This window comes from Panthera onca, chromosome B2 (assembly GCF_046562875.1).
Source record: "Panthera onca isolate mPanOnc1 chromosome B2, mPanOnc1 haplotype 2, whole genome shotgun sequence".
Classification (NCBI taxonomy): Eukaryota; Metazoa; Chordata; class Mammalia; order Carnivora; family Felidae; genus Panthera; species Panthera onca.
The window spans coordinates 49,207,034-49,225,651 of NC_138343.1; the positions used below are offsets into that span (position 1 = coordinate 49,207,034).

Here is an 18,618-nt window from a genome sequence, read left to right on the forward strand (position 1 = left end):
AGAAGCAGAACTTCCAAGGGAGGGGCCTGGAAACAAGCATTCCAGCTGTTTGCCCATGAGGCATATTTAAAAAGCCCTAAAAGGGGCACCTAGGGGGCTTAGTCAGCTAGGCATCCAACTCTCGATTTTTGGCTCAGGTCATGATCTCATGGTTTTGAGACTAAGCCCTGTGTTGGGCTCCATGCTGGGCATGGAGCTTGCTTAAGATCCTCTCTCCCTCTCTTCCTCTGCCCCTTCCCCCACCCTCTAAATAAATAAATTAATTAACAAACAGACAAATATTTTAAAAATAATACAATAAATAAAATAAAAAGCCCTGAACTGAGGAATTTTACAACTTCTCTCAAAAATGTGGTTTGTTCTCTGGAGCAGGTGTTCTTAGCAAGTGAGGAAAGATACCCAGATCAAAAAGAGATCCCTGTGTTCACATTTCTTACTTTTCATCAATGGTACCAAAAATTTGCAGATCACATTATATTCTCAAAATATAAAATGTGAGGTAATGATTTTGGTAGCATCAGTGTTTTACTTTAATAGCTATGAATGTTACTGAATTTTAGAAAAAGCAACTAGGTCATTGAACCCATGATTTATGGATATTATTGCTTAAAATGAGGTTAGGTTTTAAAAATAAGACAGTGCAGGAATTGATTTAAGACAAATCTTAGGAAAACAAAGGTACAAGAGGCATAGGATGTGACAAATGGTGAAGACGGTATTCAAATACCTAAATTTAGGAAGTATAGAGCCCTCAATAAGTGCAAGTTTTTCCTATAAATAGGGGGGAAAAGAATTGGTTTACAAGGGTACACACGTGAGCTTGTATTAAAACAAACAAACAATAATGGGGCACCTGGGTGGCTTAGTCAGTTGAGCGCCCGAATTTGGCTCAGGTCATAATCTGACAGTTCTTGAGTTTGAGCCCAGTGCTGGCCTCTGCGTTGACAGCTCAGCGCCTGGAACCTGCTTCAGATTCTGACTCCCTCTTTCTCTGCCCCTCTCCCCACTTGTGTTCACTGTCTCTCACTCAAAAATAAATAAATAGACATTAAAAAATACCCCCACAACAGTAGTATACTAGAAAAAGCACCAAACTAGAGTAAAAAAGGCTGACTTTGAATACTGGTTGTACTACCCATTCCCTACATGAACTAGGGCTAGCCACCAGCATCCCTAAGAATTAGCTCCTTAATCTGAGTGATTCCTAGAAAAAGTATTTGATTCTGACTTCTGAGTTTTCCTTCCTTGCTTTTTTCTTTCCTTTTCTCCTTTTTTTCCTTCCTTTTCCTTTTGGAAAGAAGTTTCTTGCAACGGACAGGCAAAGTCTCTTTTCATATCGCCAGCTCCTGTTCCATTCTCTATATTTTTGCCATAAAGGTTAGTGCAGGTCCCCAAAGTCAATCGTCTATATTACTGGCAAAAATCCTTGGGGATCTTTGGGGAATGAGTTTTCTATAAGAATGTAAATTAATTTATTAACTAGAATGCTATGGATTGCCTTAGAGGGCCTCAGCATGGGAATGGCGGCAGAGTTTCAAAGGATTATGATTCTGCTCTGCTTATAAAAGCCTCCCAAAATGCTCGGGGGAGCAAGTTGAGTCCTCTCTCCTCCACAGATGCTAACAGAATTCCTTCCCAAGGAGTTGTTGGGGGTCTTCTGGACCAGCTGAACAACAGAAGGATGTAGGCAGCAGCCTGCCCTAATCCCCGAGCCCTGACCTCTTTGAGAAGACAGAAACCCAGGAGGTACCCATGATCTCCTGGCCACAACCTCAGGAAGACAGACACTCCTTATTTTCAGGATCTCCCAGTTAACAGCATCTTTTCTGAGCCTTCTGTGTGATGTGACTTGACTTCTTCAGGACAACTGGAGCACACAATAAGATCCATCTGTCTTTCTATCTACAGCCCTCTTGCCCTGGAACACAGGCCCGGCTTCTTGCCAAACAGCCTGCCTTTATCTTGGCGAGGGGGCCGTTTGGAGACAGGCACTGGCCAGCCTGGCTAGACATGTCTTTTTTTCCATCAGATCAGAAGAAGGTGGTAGGCAGGAGCCTCTGCGCCTCGCAGGCGCTGGCTCAGCTGCCGCCTCACACAATATCCAGCCCGGCTGCATCTCTGCTGCGAGAGCGGGGCTGTGTGAACCCGGGAGGGCAACTGTGAATGGCTCAGCATCTGACATGAATTTATCACCGGCTGCTGGGTGGGTGGAGGAGAAAGCAAGGGTAAGAGGCTGTGGGCGTTTAATGCACCCTGCCACAACCCAACAGTTTGCCCTAAAGAGCCTTTTCGTGATATAAAAGGACAGGGTCAAAAGTAAGTTGACCCCTGACAGAATGTACAATTATTAGGAGAGGACTGTGCACGAGCAGCTGCTGGAACCCCACTGGCTCCGCATCAGGCTTCCAAGAGTCAGAATATGAATAATCAACTCAAGATGGTTTCCTCCACCCCTCTCAACCCCCATCACCTCCCCCCAGCCTTCTCCTCCCTTTTGGGGCAAGTCCTATTATATTCCTACAGGAAGAAGCATAGCCCTCCCTAGCAGCTGCAATAATTGTGTTCCTATTGTGATGAAGGCCTCCTCCCAGCCACCCCCCTACAAGTGGCCATTGTGAGTGGAGAGTCAGTGATTATACGCTCCGCCTGATGCTTTGGGGGGACCCAGCTGCCTGAGTGCTGACACACGAGTGTGCGGAAGGCCAGGGCGGGGCGGGGTGGGGGGCTGATAGAGGTGGAGGCAAGTGGTCGGGGGATCGCGCGTCTGTGAGACGGGACCCTGACACACCAGACCTTTTTCATAAGTCAAGCCCAGAACAAATGAGGCTTTATCAGGCCCCAGTGATGAGCAGTCTCATCTCCCTTTGAAGTGGAGCTGAGCATGGGGTCTAGCAGCCTTTCCTCCTTTGGACCAAGCAAACATCCTTCTTTTGATATGCTACATGCTCATTATCTCTGCCCCATTTAATGATTTTTGATTGAAGGGTGGCGGCTGGGATGCCGAGAAGATCGTTAGAGAGGCTCCATCCAGCCAAGCCTGCAAGAAAGGCTCTCCTTGTGCCTGAGCCTAAATTTGGAATTTCTTAACAGTGTGCGCTTGTTCTTAGAGGCAGATAAGGGCTGAGCGTGAAATTCTTAATTAAGCAATAAATAGAGAGTGGGGTGTCAGCAGATGTAGCCAGTAGCCATGGCAACGGGAATCACATGGGCAAGAGAGCTGAGACTAGATGTAGGCCTCAGGCCTGGGCCTGACTGACAGCTGAAGAATCCTACAAAGCTTGTAAACCAGATCAATTAGCTGACTAATTATTTCATAGCGTTAATGTAACTAAAAAATAAAAATAGTTAACCATGAACTGAAACATCCCTGGAAAAACAGCAGGGAAAGAGGCAATGGGGAACTGGCTCTGGAAGGCAGAGACGGGAGCTGCTAGTTCATCAGATCGCGTAAACAGAAAAAATGGGCTTGCTGGATTGGACTCTGACTCTGAAAATATAAAAGAACGCTTATCCTGCAGTCTTCCCCATTCCCAAGCATGTCATAGAAGTTACAGTTTGGAACCATTTGTCGCCATTTCTCACATCAAACGTTGCTCCTCATGGTCCTAACACAAACTATAGAACACGAGTATTTTGCTATGGTCTGTTCCACAAGTGGCTTATTAGGCAACATTCTCAGGGGCTTTAGAAAGGCAACCTTAACCAATCTTCTTAAAAGATATGTTTAAATGAGCTAGGTTATCTTATTCTATGGGTAACAATTGCTTAAGTGGTATTAAATTTCGAACATGAAAACAATGTATCATATATGTCATGTTATCATGAATCTCAGTTATCTTATAAAATCTAGTCAAGGAAAATGGAATGAGACCGTTTCAGAAAGGTCATGACATGTACGCTAAGTTCAAGGTATGTGGCATTGCTAATCTTCTAGGAAAAAAAGAAAAAAATCTAGAGAAATAATCTACTGAGAAAATGTGTAGTAAAGTAACAGGGTATACTAATCACACTTGAAGATATCTGGGTGTTTTGTACCACAATTCCAAGAGATAAGTAGATATTCTTAACCTCGTCGTATACTTGAAGCCACTGAGACATGGAGCATTTATAATTGTGCGCCCCAGGTGAAATAGCCAGCCACTGATTAAAACCCTAAACCGTAAGCTCTGGCCATGAGCTTTCGAAAGAACCTACATCCCATAAAGACACATTTGCTAAAGAAAGACAAAACTTGCCTTCACAGAGAAGAGCAATACTCTCAACATGTATTATGTGTGCAGGACTTTTTGTTTTTTGGCACTGGGGATCAATGAGAAGTTTTCTCCCACAACCCTGCCTAGCACTCCCCACCCTATTTGGTCAGTGGTCAATGATTATTTAGTAGGCAGCACACTCTAGTGGGGAGAGCTATAGCCAGGAGCTAGAATGCCTGGGTTCTGATTTTTTTCTTTTCTCAACTGAGTCTAAGATGAGTCAGGTATCTTCACAATCACACACAAAGCAGCCAAATGGAGGAAACAGAGATAATTGTGATTTTTTTTTAACTTCCTATCCTGAGGGATGTGTGGTAAGGTTGCAAACAAACAATACAAAAGATGGTCCGCTTAGAAGTGGTCAACAAATTAATGAAACACAGCCAGCTGTCAGTGAAGCAGCACTCTGAACGCAAAGCTAGCCAGGAATAGGAGCATGGTCTCTCCATCCCCCACCCCTGGCAGGAAATTCAATGGACCTGAAAGAGGTCAAGCAGTTTCACTATGATAAAATGAAACTTCTGTATAAACCACCCTCCCCATATCATTTTTTTGAATATCAGGAATATGTCCACATAAACTGTGAGGTCTTGACTTATGCTCTCCTCTTAGACGAAATATATTTTATGTAAATTATCCCAGTCACATGGTCCAAAAAAACAATTAGGACCCAGACCTATAAAGTCACGTGGTCCAAAAAAAACAATTAAACGGAAGTGACAAACTAATCGGCAAAGAGCCAGAACACTATTGCTCGGGGTCTTGGTGAGGTACCAGCAGCAACTACCTCACTGCCATCATGGCCTTATTAGCTTTCCAGCAAGAATGCAAACTTCACGGAAAGGATATCCAAAATCATAACCAAACCCACCCAATCCAACACAGCTGCACAGGACACCACCACCAAGGAGCAGCACAAGACTCAGTTCCCCCTGAATCCTCACATCCTCACTGGACCGCCCAGAAATGAGAACAGAAGTAGCTCTAGCCACCTACCCACCCATTCACTCAGAGGATACAGGTGGCACAAATGACCACAGAAACCACTGCATAGAGCACTGGGGATCCTCCTAAGGACCTACAGTCTCCATGTTTATTAATCAACCAACTAACCCTCTGTGATTTCCTGTCCCTTTTCCAACTCCTATCATTTAAAGGTGGAGATCCTAGGTTATTCTGATACAAAGAATTTTTTTAATAAAGGCTATCTACCTAATAAAAATGTTTTAAACTGAAAAATGCATCTACATCATATATATGCTCATATATGCACACAGCTGTACATCTATATATAAATATACATACTTACACAGATGTGCACTTAAACCATATATGTGAATAAGCAGCTTAATAGCACAACTTTCCATTAATTCAATAAATAAGGATAGCAAAGGAGAAGAAGATCTGTAGTTGCATGACTTAATTTTCTTTATGCCACAAGTATTCCTTTACCACATTTGGTTTATGTGGCCATTTAAAGTTTGCAGTTCATGAACAAAATCTGACCAATAGACAAGACAGACTCTTCACAAGCATGCTAAGAAATAGAAAAAACAATTTGAAATTAAAATTCTCTTCTAGAATATATATCAAGTGAACCTTGTCATAGTTAAAGTTTATGTCACCTATTTGCTCTTACTTAATGGCTGCATTCAGCTTTAGTGGTAAAACAGTCTCAGGGATCTCTGTCCATCCTGAGTTTTTATAGTTTATGCTTGATCAAATCAGAAATAAAATTTGAATGGTACAATTCAGTGCAAATAAAATATACAACAATCCATTCGGCAAAGACTTACAAATACCAGAGAATTAACCATACTCCCCTCTCTGGTGCTATTAAAATTTAATAGTCCCTGAGCTCAAGTGTAGATCAGACTCTGTGGATATATGGCTAGGCACAAGGAGAAGGGACATGGAACTCAGGACAACTGCCCAAGCTGTCAGATTTCAGAGTCCAATCATTTCACAGCAACACATGGCTCTCCCCTCCAGTTCCTCATAACTTCATACCACAAACGTTTAGAATTGGAGAGTGAATGGTGGTTTCCCACTGTGTGCCCTCAAAATTCTCATCCAGTTATACTTACCCAGATAGGTGAGTTGCCTCAACTGGGTATTGAAGAACCAGTCACAACCTTGGTCCTGACCAGGTGATGGCAGAGATGGAAGGGACTGCCCTACCCGACTCCCACACCTTATGAGGATGTCAGGGTAAGGCCACGAGACTGTGTGCACGAGCAGGAGGTAATTCCCAGGCGCAAAGTTGCCAAACGTTGCTGAGTACTTTAAGTGAGAGAACAATACAATAATGCTCATTTAATAAGGAAGGCTTTCCCCAGAAAATAGATACAAAGAAAGCAAGTAGAGTAGGTTAGAAACACAGCAGTTCACACCCAGACTACTCTTCTTGCAGAAAATAGGCTTATTTAAATCCACTCCATAATAAATTCATAACCAGAGCTACAGAATCTTAGAACATGAGGATGGAAAGACTCTACAAGTTTCTCTTGTTTAACAACCTCAACAGAGAAGAAAAACAAGACAAGTGAATTGACTTGTCCCAGGTCAAACTGCCGTGAGATACATAGCCAGATCTAGAATTCTTTTCCACTTTTTCCCATCACCTAAAGAGGCAGGCAATGATAGTAGGGCCATCCATTTATAATAGTAATAAGCTAGCACTGTTGGAGCATTTGCTACATGCTCAAGTTCTATTCATACCAAGACATCCAATCTTTCAACAACTCTGTGTGTTACTATTACTGCCCCATTTTACAGATGAGGACACTGAGGCAGACAGAGGTTCAGTAACTTGCCCCACACCACAAAGCAGGGGAGTACTGCACCAGGATAGACACAAGGGTATTCACCTCCAGAGTCATCATTCTGCTGCCTTCACCTCATGAAAATTCTCCAAGATGTTCTCCTGGGAACCTCAAGGGAAGGAAATAGCTGTCCTTTCTGAGAAGGTAGGGGAATGGTGGGAAGGGTTGCTAGAGAAAGGATCAAAGGAGATTCTGCCTTAAACTATGTCCCAAGTCAGACCTGATCTCATGACCCTAAGAAGAATGTATATGAGGAGACAGGAAGAAAAAAATGCATTAAAAGGAAGAAGATGAGCATAAAGAAATCCATTGGATTATCTTTTTTTCATAAAAATGCACCCACTTTCCACATGGCTATTCCTATCTTGGATGCCCCTAACCATTTGACTCTTTCAACCAACCCCAATGAAGGTCCAGACCTTCATGTGCAAGTTAATCTTTGACCACAAGGTGGCAGTATGCAATGTAAAAATGTTTTGTTAAGACATTTTCTCGGGCTACAAACACTTCTCCCTGAAGAAAATTGGTTCTCCAGGAGTAAATTGGTTCTTCTCCCTGGAGAAGATTGGTTCTTAATCCCTAATATTATAATAATATAATTCTATAGGAGGCTTAGTAGATGTTTTTCATTGTATTAATAAAGTTAAAATTTCAGGTATAACCATTCTGTTATTCAAAGTAAGATTCAAACAGATTCAGAAATTTTCAAGTTTAAAAAATAAAATAAACAATAACCACCATATCTTATATTCAGATTACATTCACTAGGCCAAAATGCTGTGGTGGTTTTAGTTATCAGTACCAGAAGATGTTAATACCTGCAAACTGCTATTTCACAGAAAAAAAAGATAAGAATCCCTGGGAAATGGTCCATACCAGTAAATGAATTCCTGGGGTTACCTGCAGAGATCTGTTGATCCAAGGGTTCTCAAACTGCACTGAGTAAGTCTCTTGATCCAAGAGCAGAGCCATCCAGCCATAAGGGTTAGACAATGTGTCACGTACATAATTGACTATGGTTGTCTTATTTCTGCTGTCAGTCATGATTAAATCATAAGGAACATCTGGAGCATTAGCTCTAGGGTAATTTAAAAAGAAAAAAATGAGTTGTGAGTTATTTGTCCATTCTGAATCTAATCCACTCCTCTCCCATCAGTGGTAATTCATCTTCTATTCTTCCCATGTGTGTCTTGAGCTATCTTGTCTGTGTATCCATGGAACTTTTAGTAAGCACTCTGTGGGTCAAAATAGCCCAGTGGGAAGACATCACTGGATCATTAGTGCATTCCACTGGTCTAGTGGGTTGAAGGTAGTAATACTCAGATATGAGGCCACTAATAAATGCCATCTTAATGACTTCATATAGCCAAGAATATATAATAGTATTTTTATAAAGAATTGTCCCTGGGCTGATTTTTGCCCTAGACCAATTTTATCAGCATCAGAAAACATATCATATAGTTATTAAATATTTTTATTAGGGCAATAACTCAGACCCAGAACTTAACGTGCCTAGACTCTCAGAAGCCCACCTCCAACCACCTGGTAAAAATGGCTTCAGTAGCCTTCCAATCACCTTCCCCAGAAAGAAGAGATGACCTGGCTCCTCTCCTGTGTGCTTGCACAATTCCCAGTGCTTACTCCCACCTAGTGCTGGATTTTTTTGTTTATTAACATAGACTGTGAGATCTTGAAGTTAGAGATATTTTCTCCTTTTTAGTATCCTCTACCCTGGCACAGGGCCTACACCTACGGGCACTCAAATGATGTTTATTACATGAAAGAAAAGTGAATGGATGAACTCTCTCCAAAACAGCTGGTGCCAACTTCCTAATTTATATAAAGCATTTCTAGAAGTGCATTTTAGCAAATGAGGAAATTGAGGCAGAGTACAGCAAAATTATTATGAATGTCACAAGGTAGAACTAGAAATTTATTAATTTCTACAAATTATACAGAAAGTGATTTTTAAGACTTCACTAGAACATAAAAAGATTTAGCCACATGCTAAGACCCTAAAAGAAAGTCAAAGTGGACAGAAAATAAGAGGCAAAAGTAAAAAAAATAAAAAAAAAATAAAAATCAATACACATTATGACTGTCCTTCCCCCTTCGGTTTGATTTCCATGAGAATGTTCAACTGTGGCATTTTGCTGCAGGCAGATAATTAAATTCTCAAACTAGAGGGAAATGAGACAAAGGAGGATGTTGGGTTTTCAAAGTAAGGTGTGGCCTGCGCATATCCAAAGCCGATTTACAATCCAGTGCATTTTATAGAAAGAAAACTGTTTTTAGTGTTAAATGCTTGGGTACTATGGTCAAATGGGTATAAATTGGGAATCTATATTTGCATACACTAGATAGATGAATTTGGGCAAATTACTGACCCTCTTTAGGATTTAATTTGCTTTTTCTAAAATGGAGGCAACAACAGCATGTATCTTTGATATATATCTACTGTGAAACTTAGAGATAATATATGTATTCAGTCATCACCACTAAGCCCAGTAATATCTACTCACAGCTCATTTATTTTTTTTTTAATTTTTTTTAAGTTTATTTATTTTTGAGACAGAGAGAGACAGAGCATGAACGGGGGAGGGTCAGAAAGAGAGGGAGACACAGAATCGGAAGCAGGCTCCAGGCTCTGAGCCATCAGCCCAGAGCCCGACACGGGGCTCGAACTCACAGACCGCGAGATCATGACCTGAGCCGAAGTCGGACGCTCAACCGACTGAGCCACCCAGGCACCCCTACTCACAGCTCATTTAAAAAAGAACCTCATATGTGCCAGATTTGCCATTCTGTACTATTTATTTTAATGTTTAGCAATGTACCCACGGTATTTGGTCATTTAAAAACACACTCAAAACTTTTCATGGTACAGATCCTTGGCCCAGGAAATGCAGTATTTTATACATACTTCTTGTAAGAATAAATGTGTTTCTTTCATTCATTAATTAATAAAATGAAAGGAATTTAAAAATGCTCAGAAATTTGAGGGAGAAAGAAAACTACTCTTTCCCCAGATTTCCCTATGCAGCATTAACTGAACCTTTAGAAGTTTTGGAGGGGGATTTTCTGTCCTTGGGCTTGGAATATTTAGCATTTTTCATATGTATACGAGGATTCAGACTGGAACTAAAGAACAATCCTAAACTCGTATTTTTAGAATGGACATAAAGGTCATCTATCCTAACTTCCAATCCATTGCAAAAATTCCCTCCAAATTTCTGCCTGTCCCTTCTGCTAGTTATGAGATATTCATATCCTCCCATAGAAGATCATTACATTTATGGAGTTTATTTTTACATTTTAATCTTTAGGCAATCTTTAGAAAGCTAACTTTTCTTCCTTGTATTTTCTAGCCATTTGTCCTCAGTCGTCATGACTCTCTATGCCTCCAACTAAAACCGTGCATCCCAGAGTCCCAGGAGATGATCCAGCACAATGTGGTCCAACCAATGCATTTTAAAAAGTCTTATGAGAAATAAATGTAAAACAAATATGTTAAGAGGAGATAAAGTTGGAACCAAGAAATACCAAAGAGGTAGAGAGGTTGGCTGCAGCAGGTATAGTGATCAGTATGTAAAGTGGGATTCTTCACAGTCCACAGAATGATTCTGAGTATTTGAGATTCTGCAAGTATCATGGTTTCATGAGTTCAAACCCTGCATCTGGCTTTATGCTGGTAGCATAGAGCCTGCCTTGGATTCTCTGTCTCCCTCTCCCTCTGCCACTCCCTCATTCACTCTGTCTCCGTCTCTCTCAAAATAAATAAATAAACTTTTTTAATCTATCAATTTGGGGGGTGGTGCCAGGGTGGCTCAGTCGGTTGAGCGTCCAACTTTGGCTCAGGTCATGATCTCACTGCTCTTGAGTTCAAATCCTGTGCTAACAGCTGGGAGCCTGGAGCCTGCTTCAGATTGTGTCTCCATCTCTCTGCACCTCCCCCGCTCTCTCTTTCTCAAATTTAAAATTTAAAAAAACATTAAAAATTCTAAAAATTAAAAGAAAAATCAATGGGGTAGATATTTCCACAAATGCTTCTTAATTTCAGTGATGTGGCCCCAAGAATCTTCCTGATAATTTTGACTAGAATTAATTCTCAACTTTCTAACAGTATCACATTTATAAATCAACATTTAGGGTACAATTTCTCCTGGTTCTATTGTTTGTAACTCCAATTATTGAAGGAGTCATTTTTTAGACCATACTCTCCATTTTCCAAAAGCTCTTATAAACATGACCTCCTCCTCAAATATTGTAAACCCACTACACACTAACATTAATTCAGTTATGTTTGTCTCTGGGACAGTTGTACCTTCCTTCTGATGCCCTTGCCCTTCTAAGCAGCATCCAATAATCTTATGCTAACTGTCTGATCAACCAGAGGCCCATCATAGCACATTGTGATACTAAATTATCCTTTCCTCTTCCTTCTTCATGCATTGCCCCGACTCTCCCATGCCATCCCATCCATCTCAACTAAAGTTTACGTGGGATGCAGTTTTACAGGTACTCATGGGCAGCACCATCTTCGTGTAATTCAATCCATGTAGAGAAGGAGGTTATCAAATATACCTTTATTCAACTGGTAGTGGAAATGGTGCATTCCGAAAACAAATTTAAAATGTCAAACACCCATCTCCCCATAGGCAAGATGCCTTGTGTTGACCATCACTGGGGGCCAAAACTCCAAAGTCAAATCAGCTCCTATCCTTCTAGGCCAAATGCCAGAAGTGACAATGGTGGGCTCTTCTGAAAAGCACCAAAAGAACATCAAGACTCGAAGAACACCATGAAGAGAATTTACCAACCATAATGACTACAATTTTCACTTGCCCTAAATAGCCACCAATTTCCCTGTGCCCTAAATAGCCACCAATCTCCCTCTCTTTACTGTTAATGAAGCAAAGGAGCACAAAAGTATTTCTAATTTGGAGGAGCCAAGGGAGTCTGCATGGGCCATTAGCAGCAGAGAGCTTCATTACTAGGGGAAGAAGTCTCTCCCTGAACTTCTCATGGCTTTATGTGCAAGAAATCAGGAGGCAACCAGTCCATTTTAAATGTTAACCCTTACCTCTGCATCAGCAACAGCTCTGGGTATAATCAAAAAGACAAAAGAACCACAAACCATTCCTTTCCTTTTCCTGCTCAAAGGGGTGCCTTAAGTTTTATTCTTTTTTTTTTTTTTTTTAATAACGAAGCTTGTTTTTAACTAAGGGATATTTTCCTTTAGAAATATAGCACTATCGCTTGATAAAACTTCCCAGCCTAAGTACCAATTTAAAATACTAGTCTCATAAACAGTTTTGTAATTTAGTGCCCATATACTGTGTAGAACTGTTGAATGTATACTGCCCACAAAGGATTTGTTAGGCAATCAACAATACCAATGAGAACAAATATTAACTCCCTGGTTTGTGTTTACCATTAGCTTACTTTTCCTGAGGGTCCATATCTCTGTATTAAGACAAACACTGCATTGAGCTCTAAATGCTCTCAATTCAGAACAATTGTGAAATAAACCCCTTGTAATTACACATCTCCTAAGCCAGACACATCCTAATAACTAGCCTCAAATGGTGCTGCATCTCTTGAATATACACGCTTACTGCTGTCACTCTCATCTTTTACTGCACAAAGAGTACAAAATCGAAATTTTGAGCACAGCCAACATTTTTTTGTGTGTGACAAAGCCCTGCTTGAGCACCCTTTAAAATACATTGAGCTCATAACAAGTCTTTGTCAGAAATCCATCATCCTACCTCTGAGCTGGCACCATCCAGTGATATTTTATATGTATCAATAATTTTTATATACCCTTATTAAGAAACACCTAAAAATATTTCTCATTCTGAGTAAGACACCTAAAAAGAGGAAGAAAGCCACAACATTAAGTCTTTACCCCAAACTTTTAATAATCCTCGAATTCACAGGGGTGCCTGGGTGGCTGTCAGTTAAGCTTCTGACTTTGGCTCAGGTCATTATCTCCTGGTTTGTGAGTTCGAGTCCCGCGACGAGATCTGTGCTAACAGCTCAGAGACTGGAGCCTGCTTCAGATTATGTGTCTCCTACTCTCTCTACCCCTCCCATGCTCATGCTCTCTCAATAATAAATAAACATTAAAAATTTAAAGAAAAAATAATCCTCGTATTCACATACAAAATAGAACTGGTAAGCAGAGAGGAAGCCATATGATTTAATAATCCTTGTCTTTCTGATGGGTGTACCCCAACATCACTCCATCATGACTTTGTGGGTCTCTATTTCTGTTTGTCTTTTTTCAGAGTTGGCTGAAGTAATAATAATGTAATTTAGAGAAGCCCTGGAATCAACCTAGCATCTCCTCAAAGGTAGTGTCTATAGTTTTTACAGCACACTTAGGACAATACTTCTCATTATATCTTAATCTATGAAGAGAAGAAATAGATGCCAACTATCCTACCTAAAATAATCCTTCATACACTACTGCATCTCTTCTCTTGATCTGTTGAATTCAGTCAGAATGACTACCTCAGAACATGTGAATATCACCATCGGAGTTATGCCCCCAGGGAGTAAACAACCATTTGTCAGGGATATTTAAAAACAACGTTACTATATATCAGGTAGGGAGTTAGACTAAGAAACTTGTCTTCCTGGGGGGCCTGGTTGTCACAGTCACTTAAGCAGTTAAGTACCTGATTTTGGCTCAGGTCATGATCTCATGGTTCATGAGTTCTAGCCCCACATCATGGGGCTCTGTGCTGATAGCTCCTAGCCCACTTCTGATTCTCTTCCTCTCTTACTACTCCTCCTTTGCTCACGTGCATATGTGCACACATGCTCTGTCATAAACCAATCAATAAACAAACAAACAAATTTATCTTCCCTTTTCTAAACACACACACATACCAGGGGCTGTGGTGGAACTGACCAATGCTTACTCATGAACTTTGCCAGGCACTCAACCCAAGGCTGTGTTCAGTGACAGCATACCTACCATCAGTAGGAATGAATAGGTCATAGGAGAGTATTTTCACCATGAAATTGGGCAAATGCTACAAATCAGGGCTTTTTATTCTAGAGAGCTAGTTGTTAAACATTTACCAGCACACTACTGTGCCCCTTTATTATTCATGAAATTTAATAACCATGTAGTATTGTTGATGATATTTCTCAGTCTGAGGTCTGTTATGAGTTTTAGATATTTTTCTATTTTATTTCTGTAACCTCTGCTGATAAGAAAGGATAATACTTCTTGGAATTTTCCTGTCTCACTTTTTTTTTCTTTTGAGGACTGAAAAGATACCATTAGCAATGCTGTGCCTTTATCCCTAGGAAACAGAGTTAGGCGATTATTAAAGGAAAAGCTAGGCCAAAATTTCCATTTGAACTCTTCTTTACTTTTGCATTCACAGAGGCAGGGGGTGCCTTATACTTTGAACACTGACACATTAACAGCAGTTACATAGGTAAAAACTGAACGCAAGCACTACAGGAGAGGATATTAAGCAAGATCTAAGAATCAAGGTGATCAACAAGAACTTTAACCTTTTCTTTTCCAGAAGTAGGAAGAAAGAAAAAGAAGGTATTGGGGCACAATGAATCAAAGAATGTCCTCAATGACTCCAAATTCTATGATTAGCTGGAAGGTTTTGCTGGATCAGTAGAGCATCACATAACTGTTGGAAAGTATTCCTTATTTTTGAAGAATTGGATTAAGTTACATTTGAGCTTACTTAATTCCCTTGCCAGGCATTTGTTGCTCAGAAACATAAAATCGATAGTATTTTATTCAGTTAGCAGTATATTTATATGTTGTTTTGTAAATTACAGCTGTAAAATAGACATAAAATATGTCTTTTTACAGATGACATTTATTAAGTACTCACTATATGCCAGGCAATGACCTTGTGAGATAAATACCATTATGTCCATTTTATTGATGTGAGAACTGAAGCAAAGAAAGTAATTTCTCCAGAAAAATACTTCTTAGGAAGTGGGGGGCAGTTATGACTTGTACCCACAAATAACTCTTACTTCTCTATTCTTTAGTCTTTTAAAAATAATTTCAAATACACGCTTGTGTCCTATTTTATGTACATCTTATAAATTTCGAGGGACTGGTTGGCCAACCTGCAATGTCTTACAAACTCTTTTAATTTGTCCCACACTCAATAGAGTAAATGATTAGAGAGAGATCATGGTTTGATTTATTGATATTTGAATAAGTCCATGACAAATGAAATACCTGTAGAGTGCTCTAGACAACGACGATGACGACGACTACTACTACTACTACTAGTAATAATAATTCCCAGATTGTAATTGTGAGGGTTGAGTTCCTATTCTCCCCATTACAACAATGCATCTAAAACACCAGGGAAAGAAAACAGCTGCAACTGCAGGCAAACTACTAATTCAGTAGGGGTGGGTAGGGGTAGAGAAAAGAAGGAATCAGCTGTTGAAATGCATCATCTGGCCAACTGAAAGCTTCAGGAAAGCAAAAGCCTAGAAGACATTATAAAAGAACATTCCTAAATATTACATTTTCCTAGGAGTTTAGAAATAAAGACAGGATAGTATTTTAAACTTGGGTCTCCAAAACAAAAGTTGAGTGCCATGAACTCCTCGTAAACATGTCCTAACAGAGAAATGGACAGTAAGGACATTAGAGGAAAATTTGGGGAAGTCAATAATTTTTTTGACTTACATTCATTTATTAAATACTAATTTTAGGGGCGCCTGGGTGGCTCAGTTGGTTAAGCGTCCGACTTCAGCTCAGGTCACGATCTCACAGTCCGTGAGTTCGAGCCCCGCATCAGGCTCTGGGCTGATGGCTCAGAGCCTGGAGCCTGCTTCCGATTCTGTGTCTCCCTCTCTCTCTGCCCCTCCCCCGTTCATGCTCTGTCTCTCTCTGTCCCAAAAATAAATAAACGTTAAAAAAAAAATTAAAAAAAAAATACTAATTTTATTGAGTCACTATGTGTTCAGCACGATACTGGGCACTGTAATTTGAACAAAGAAACAGCTAAGCCCTATCCCTGCCCTGCTTACCATCTACAAGAGATGGACAATTTATAGAGCTATACAGGACCTTTGAGTATCGGGCAGAGCAAATATAGATAGCCAACACACAGCAGGGATACCAAAACCTGTTCAGGAAACTCAGGGAAGCTTACTCAAGAAAATAACCTTCATGCTGAGTTCACAGAAACTGAACCTTATGAACTGAAAGGCACAGAGAAGTTGAGCGTGGCTGAGGCATGGGATGTATGGAAGGGATGGCAAAGCACTGAGCGATGATGCTACAACCATAAACAGGGAGCAAGTCATGAAGGACCTGTGAGACAGTAACACTGTGGGATTGTCTTTGAGAGGCACTGGAAGCTCTTAAAAAGTTCTAAGCAAAGGAATGAATGGATGGCAAGACCAGATCTGCATTTACAAAGTTCAAGGATGAGGTCACAGCAAGACAGCAAGCTAACAGGCTGTTGTCATCCAATAGGTGAGAGAAATAGAGTGGGAAACTTGGGATGGAGAGAAGTACAAAGACTGAAGAGGGATTTTTTATTTTAAGAGATAAAATGGACAGGACTTGGCAGGTGATATATGTGAAAAATGAGGTAAAAGATGAGTCAAGGATGACTCCACGCTTCTGGTTTAGATGACTGAAGCATTTGCCTGAACACCCAGGAAGCCTCAACATCCAGAGAGGAACAATCTATGGATAAAGAACAAAAATTCAGTTCTAACAAGTCAAATTTGAGATGGCTAGTATATACTCTAGTGGAAACATTAAAGCATTTTTGCTCAATAGAAATATAATAGAAGCCATGAACACAAGGCACAAGTATAATCTTAAATTTATAGAAGCCACATTAAAAAAGTAAAATGAGGGCACCTGGGTGGCTCAGTCAGTTGAGCATCTGATTTTGGCTCACTTCATGATTTCACAGTTCGTGAGTTCGAGCCCCACCTCGGGCTTCACGCTGTTAGTGTGGAGCCTGCTTGGGATTCTCTCTCTGTCTCTCTTTCTCTGGCCCTTCCCCACTTGTACTCTCTCTCTAAAAATAAATAAATAAACTTAAAAAAATATTTTAAAGTAAAATGAAACAGGTGAAATTAATTTTAATATATTTAACCTACTCTATCCAAAATACTATTTCAACATAATAAAAATAAACAAGTTATTGAGATCTCTGTTTTTTTTCTCTGACATCTTAGAAATATGGATTATACTTTACTCTTACAGTACATCTCAATTGGACTAGCCACATTTTAAGTGCTTCGTAGCTATTTGTGGCTAGTGGCTACAACATTGGACACTGCAGAACATCAGGGCAATTGGATAAATGGGTCTGGAATTCAGTAGAGCAGTATAGACTAGAGGAAAAAAGTCTGGAAGCATCACTCTATGTTTAACTGAAATGGTAAAGTAACCCAGATCACCCTGGAAAAGTATAACTTGAGAAGAAGGGAAAGTGCCGCACAGAACCTAACAAACATTAACATTTATTTTTTTAAGTAATCTCTATACCAACATGGGACTTGAACTCACAACTCTGGGATCTAGAGTTGCCGGCTCTACCAACTGAGCCAGCCAGGTGCCCCAATGTTAGCATTTAAGAGACAGGGAGGAGAGCTTATATCAAGGAGATGTGGAAGGAGCACACAACAAACTCTTGGTAATATTATCTTTGTTCCATGTAATTATCCCTATTCTGAAGAAAACATCTATCTAAATGTAGGGGAAGCAATACATCCAAGAACGACGTGAGGCACATCATCATGATGGGACCTCTGGAGAAAAACAGTTGCTGACCTATTTTTCTGAAATGAGGTCCTGACTCACACAATGGGGCTAACACCATCCCTGTTTTCTCAGGAAAGATGGGGTTGATAGCATGAGTCTTGAAGTAATAGAAGCTGGGAAAAGAACACTACCCAGAAGATCTGTGGCTCCTATAGAAAGCATGTTTTTACAACTGGTGAGAGAGAGAAGCAGCAGTCATGTGAATGAAGCACATTGTCATTTTAACAAAACATAAACTAGACTCTGCCTTGGAGAGGGTGGGAATTTCTTCTTCCCCTGATTATAAAGTATTATTACCAACTTCAAATATATGCATATATCTCTGTCAACTCAACTGTTATGGTTCAAGTCAGAGGAAACGATAAAAAAGGAAGTGCCACAAACATGAGTACACATCAGACCTAAATAAGGTAGTGAGAAACAGAAACAGAAATACAAGGTCTCCAATGTCAAACAAAAAACTTACAGTGGAATTGGACCATGGAGGGGGCCTTTCCAGGAAGAAATCACACTCCAGCCACTTAGCTGTTAGCAAAGGGGAATGGATGCCTTGTTTATGCAACTCCAAGAGGCCTCACGCCCTGCCCTTGCGGGGGGGACCTCTTGCAGGGGGAGGGAGGTAAGAGCTGAGAGTGAAGACAGCAGGGGGCTTGTGCCATATCAGATCTCCATCAACATACAACCCCAAAAGATCAAGACTGTGGGAGCTTTGTAAATCAACTCTTAGGGTGCTTGC

General features: G+C 40.4%; 1 protein-coding gene across 1 annotated transcript in view; it reads right to left on the reverse strand.

Annotated features, from left to right (window-relative positions):
* PKHD1 (PKHD1 ciliary IPT domain containing fibrocystin/polyductin) overlaps nucleotides 1-18,618 on the reverse strand; it is a 479,232-nt gene that overhangs the window by 234,165 nt on the left and 226,449 nt on the right. The window contains exons 48-49 of the mRNA XM_078446999.2: nucleotides 7,979-8,156; nucleotides 6,341-6,536 (exon numbers count right to left, since the gene is read on the reverse strand). Of these exons, the coding sequence (XP_078303125.2) occupies nucleotides 6,341-6,536; nucleotides 7,979-8,156 (374 nt within the window). The remainder of the gene's footprint in view (nucleotides 1-6,340; nucleotides 6,537-7,978; nucleotides 8,157-18,618) is intronic.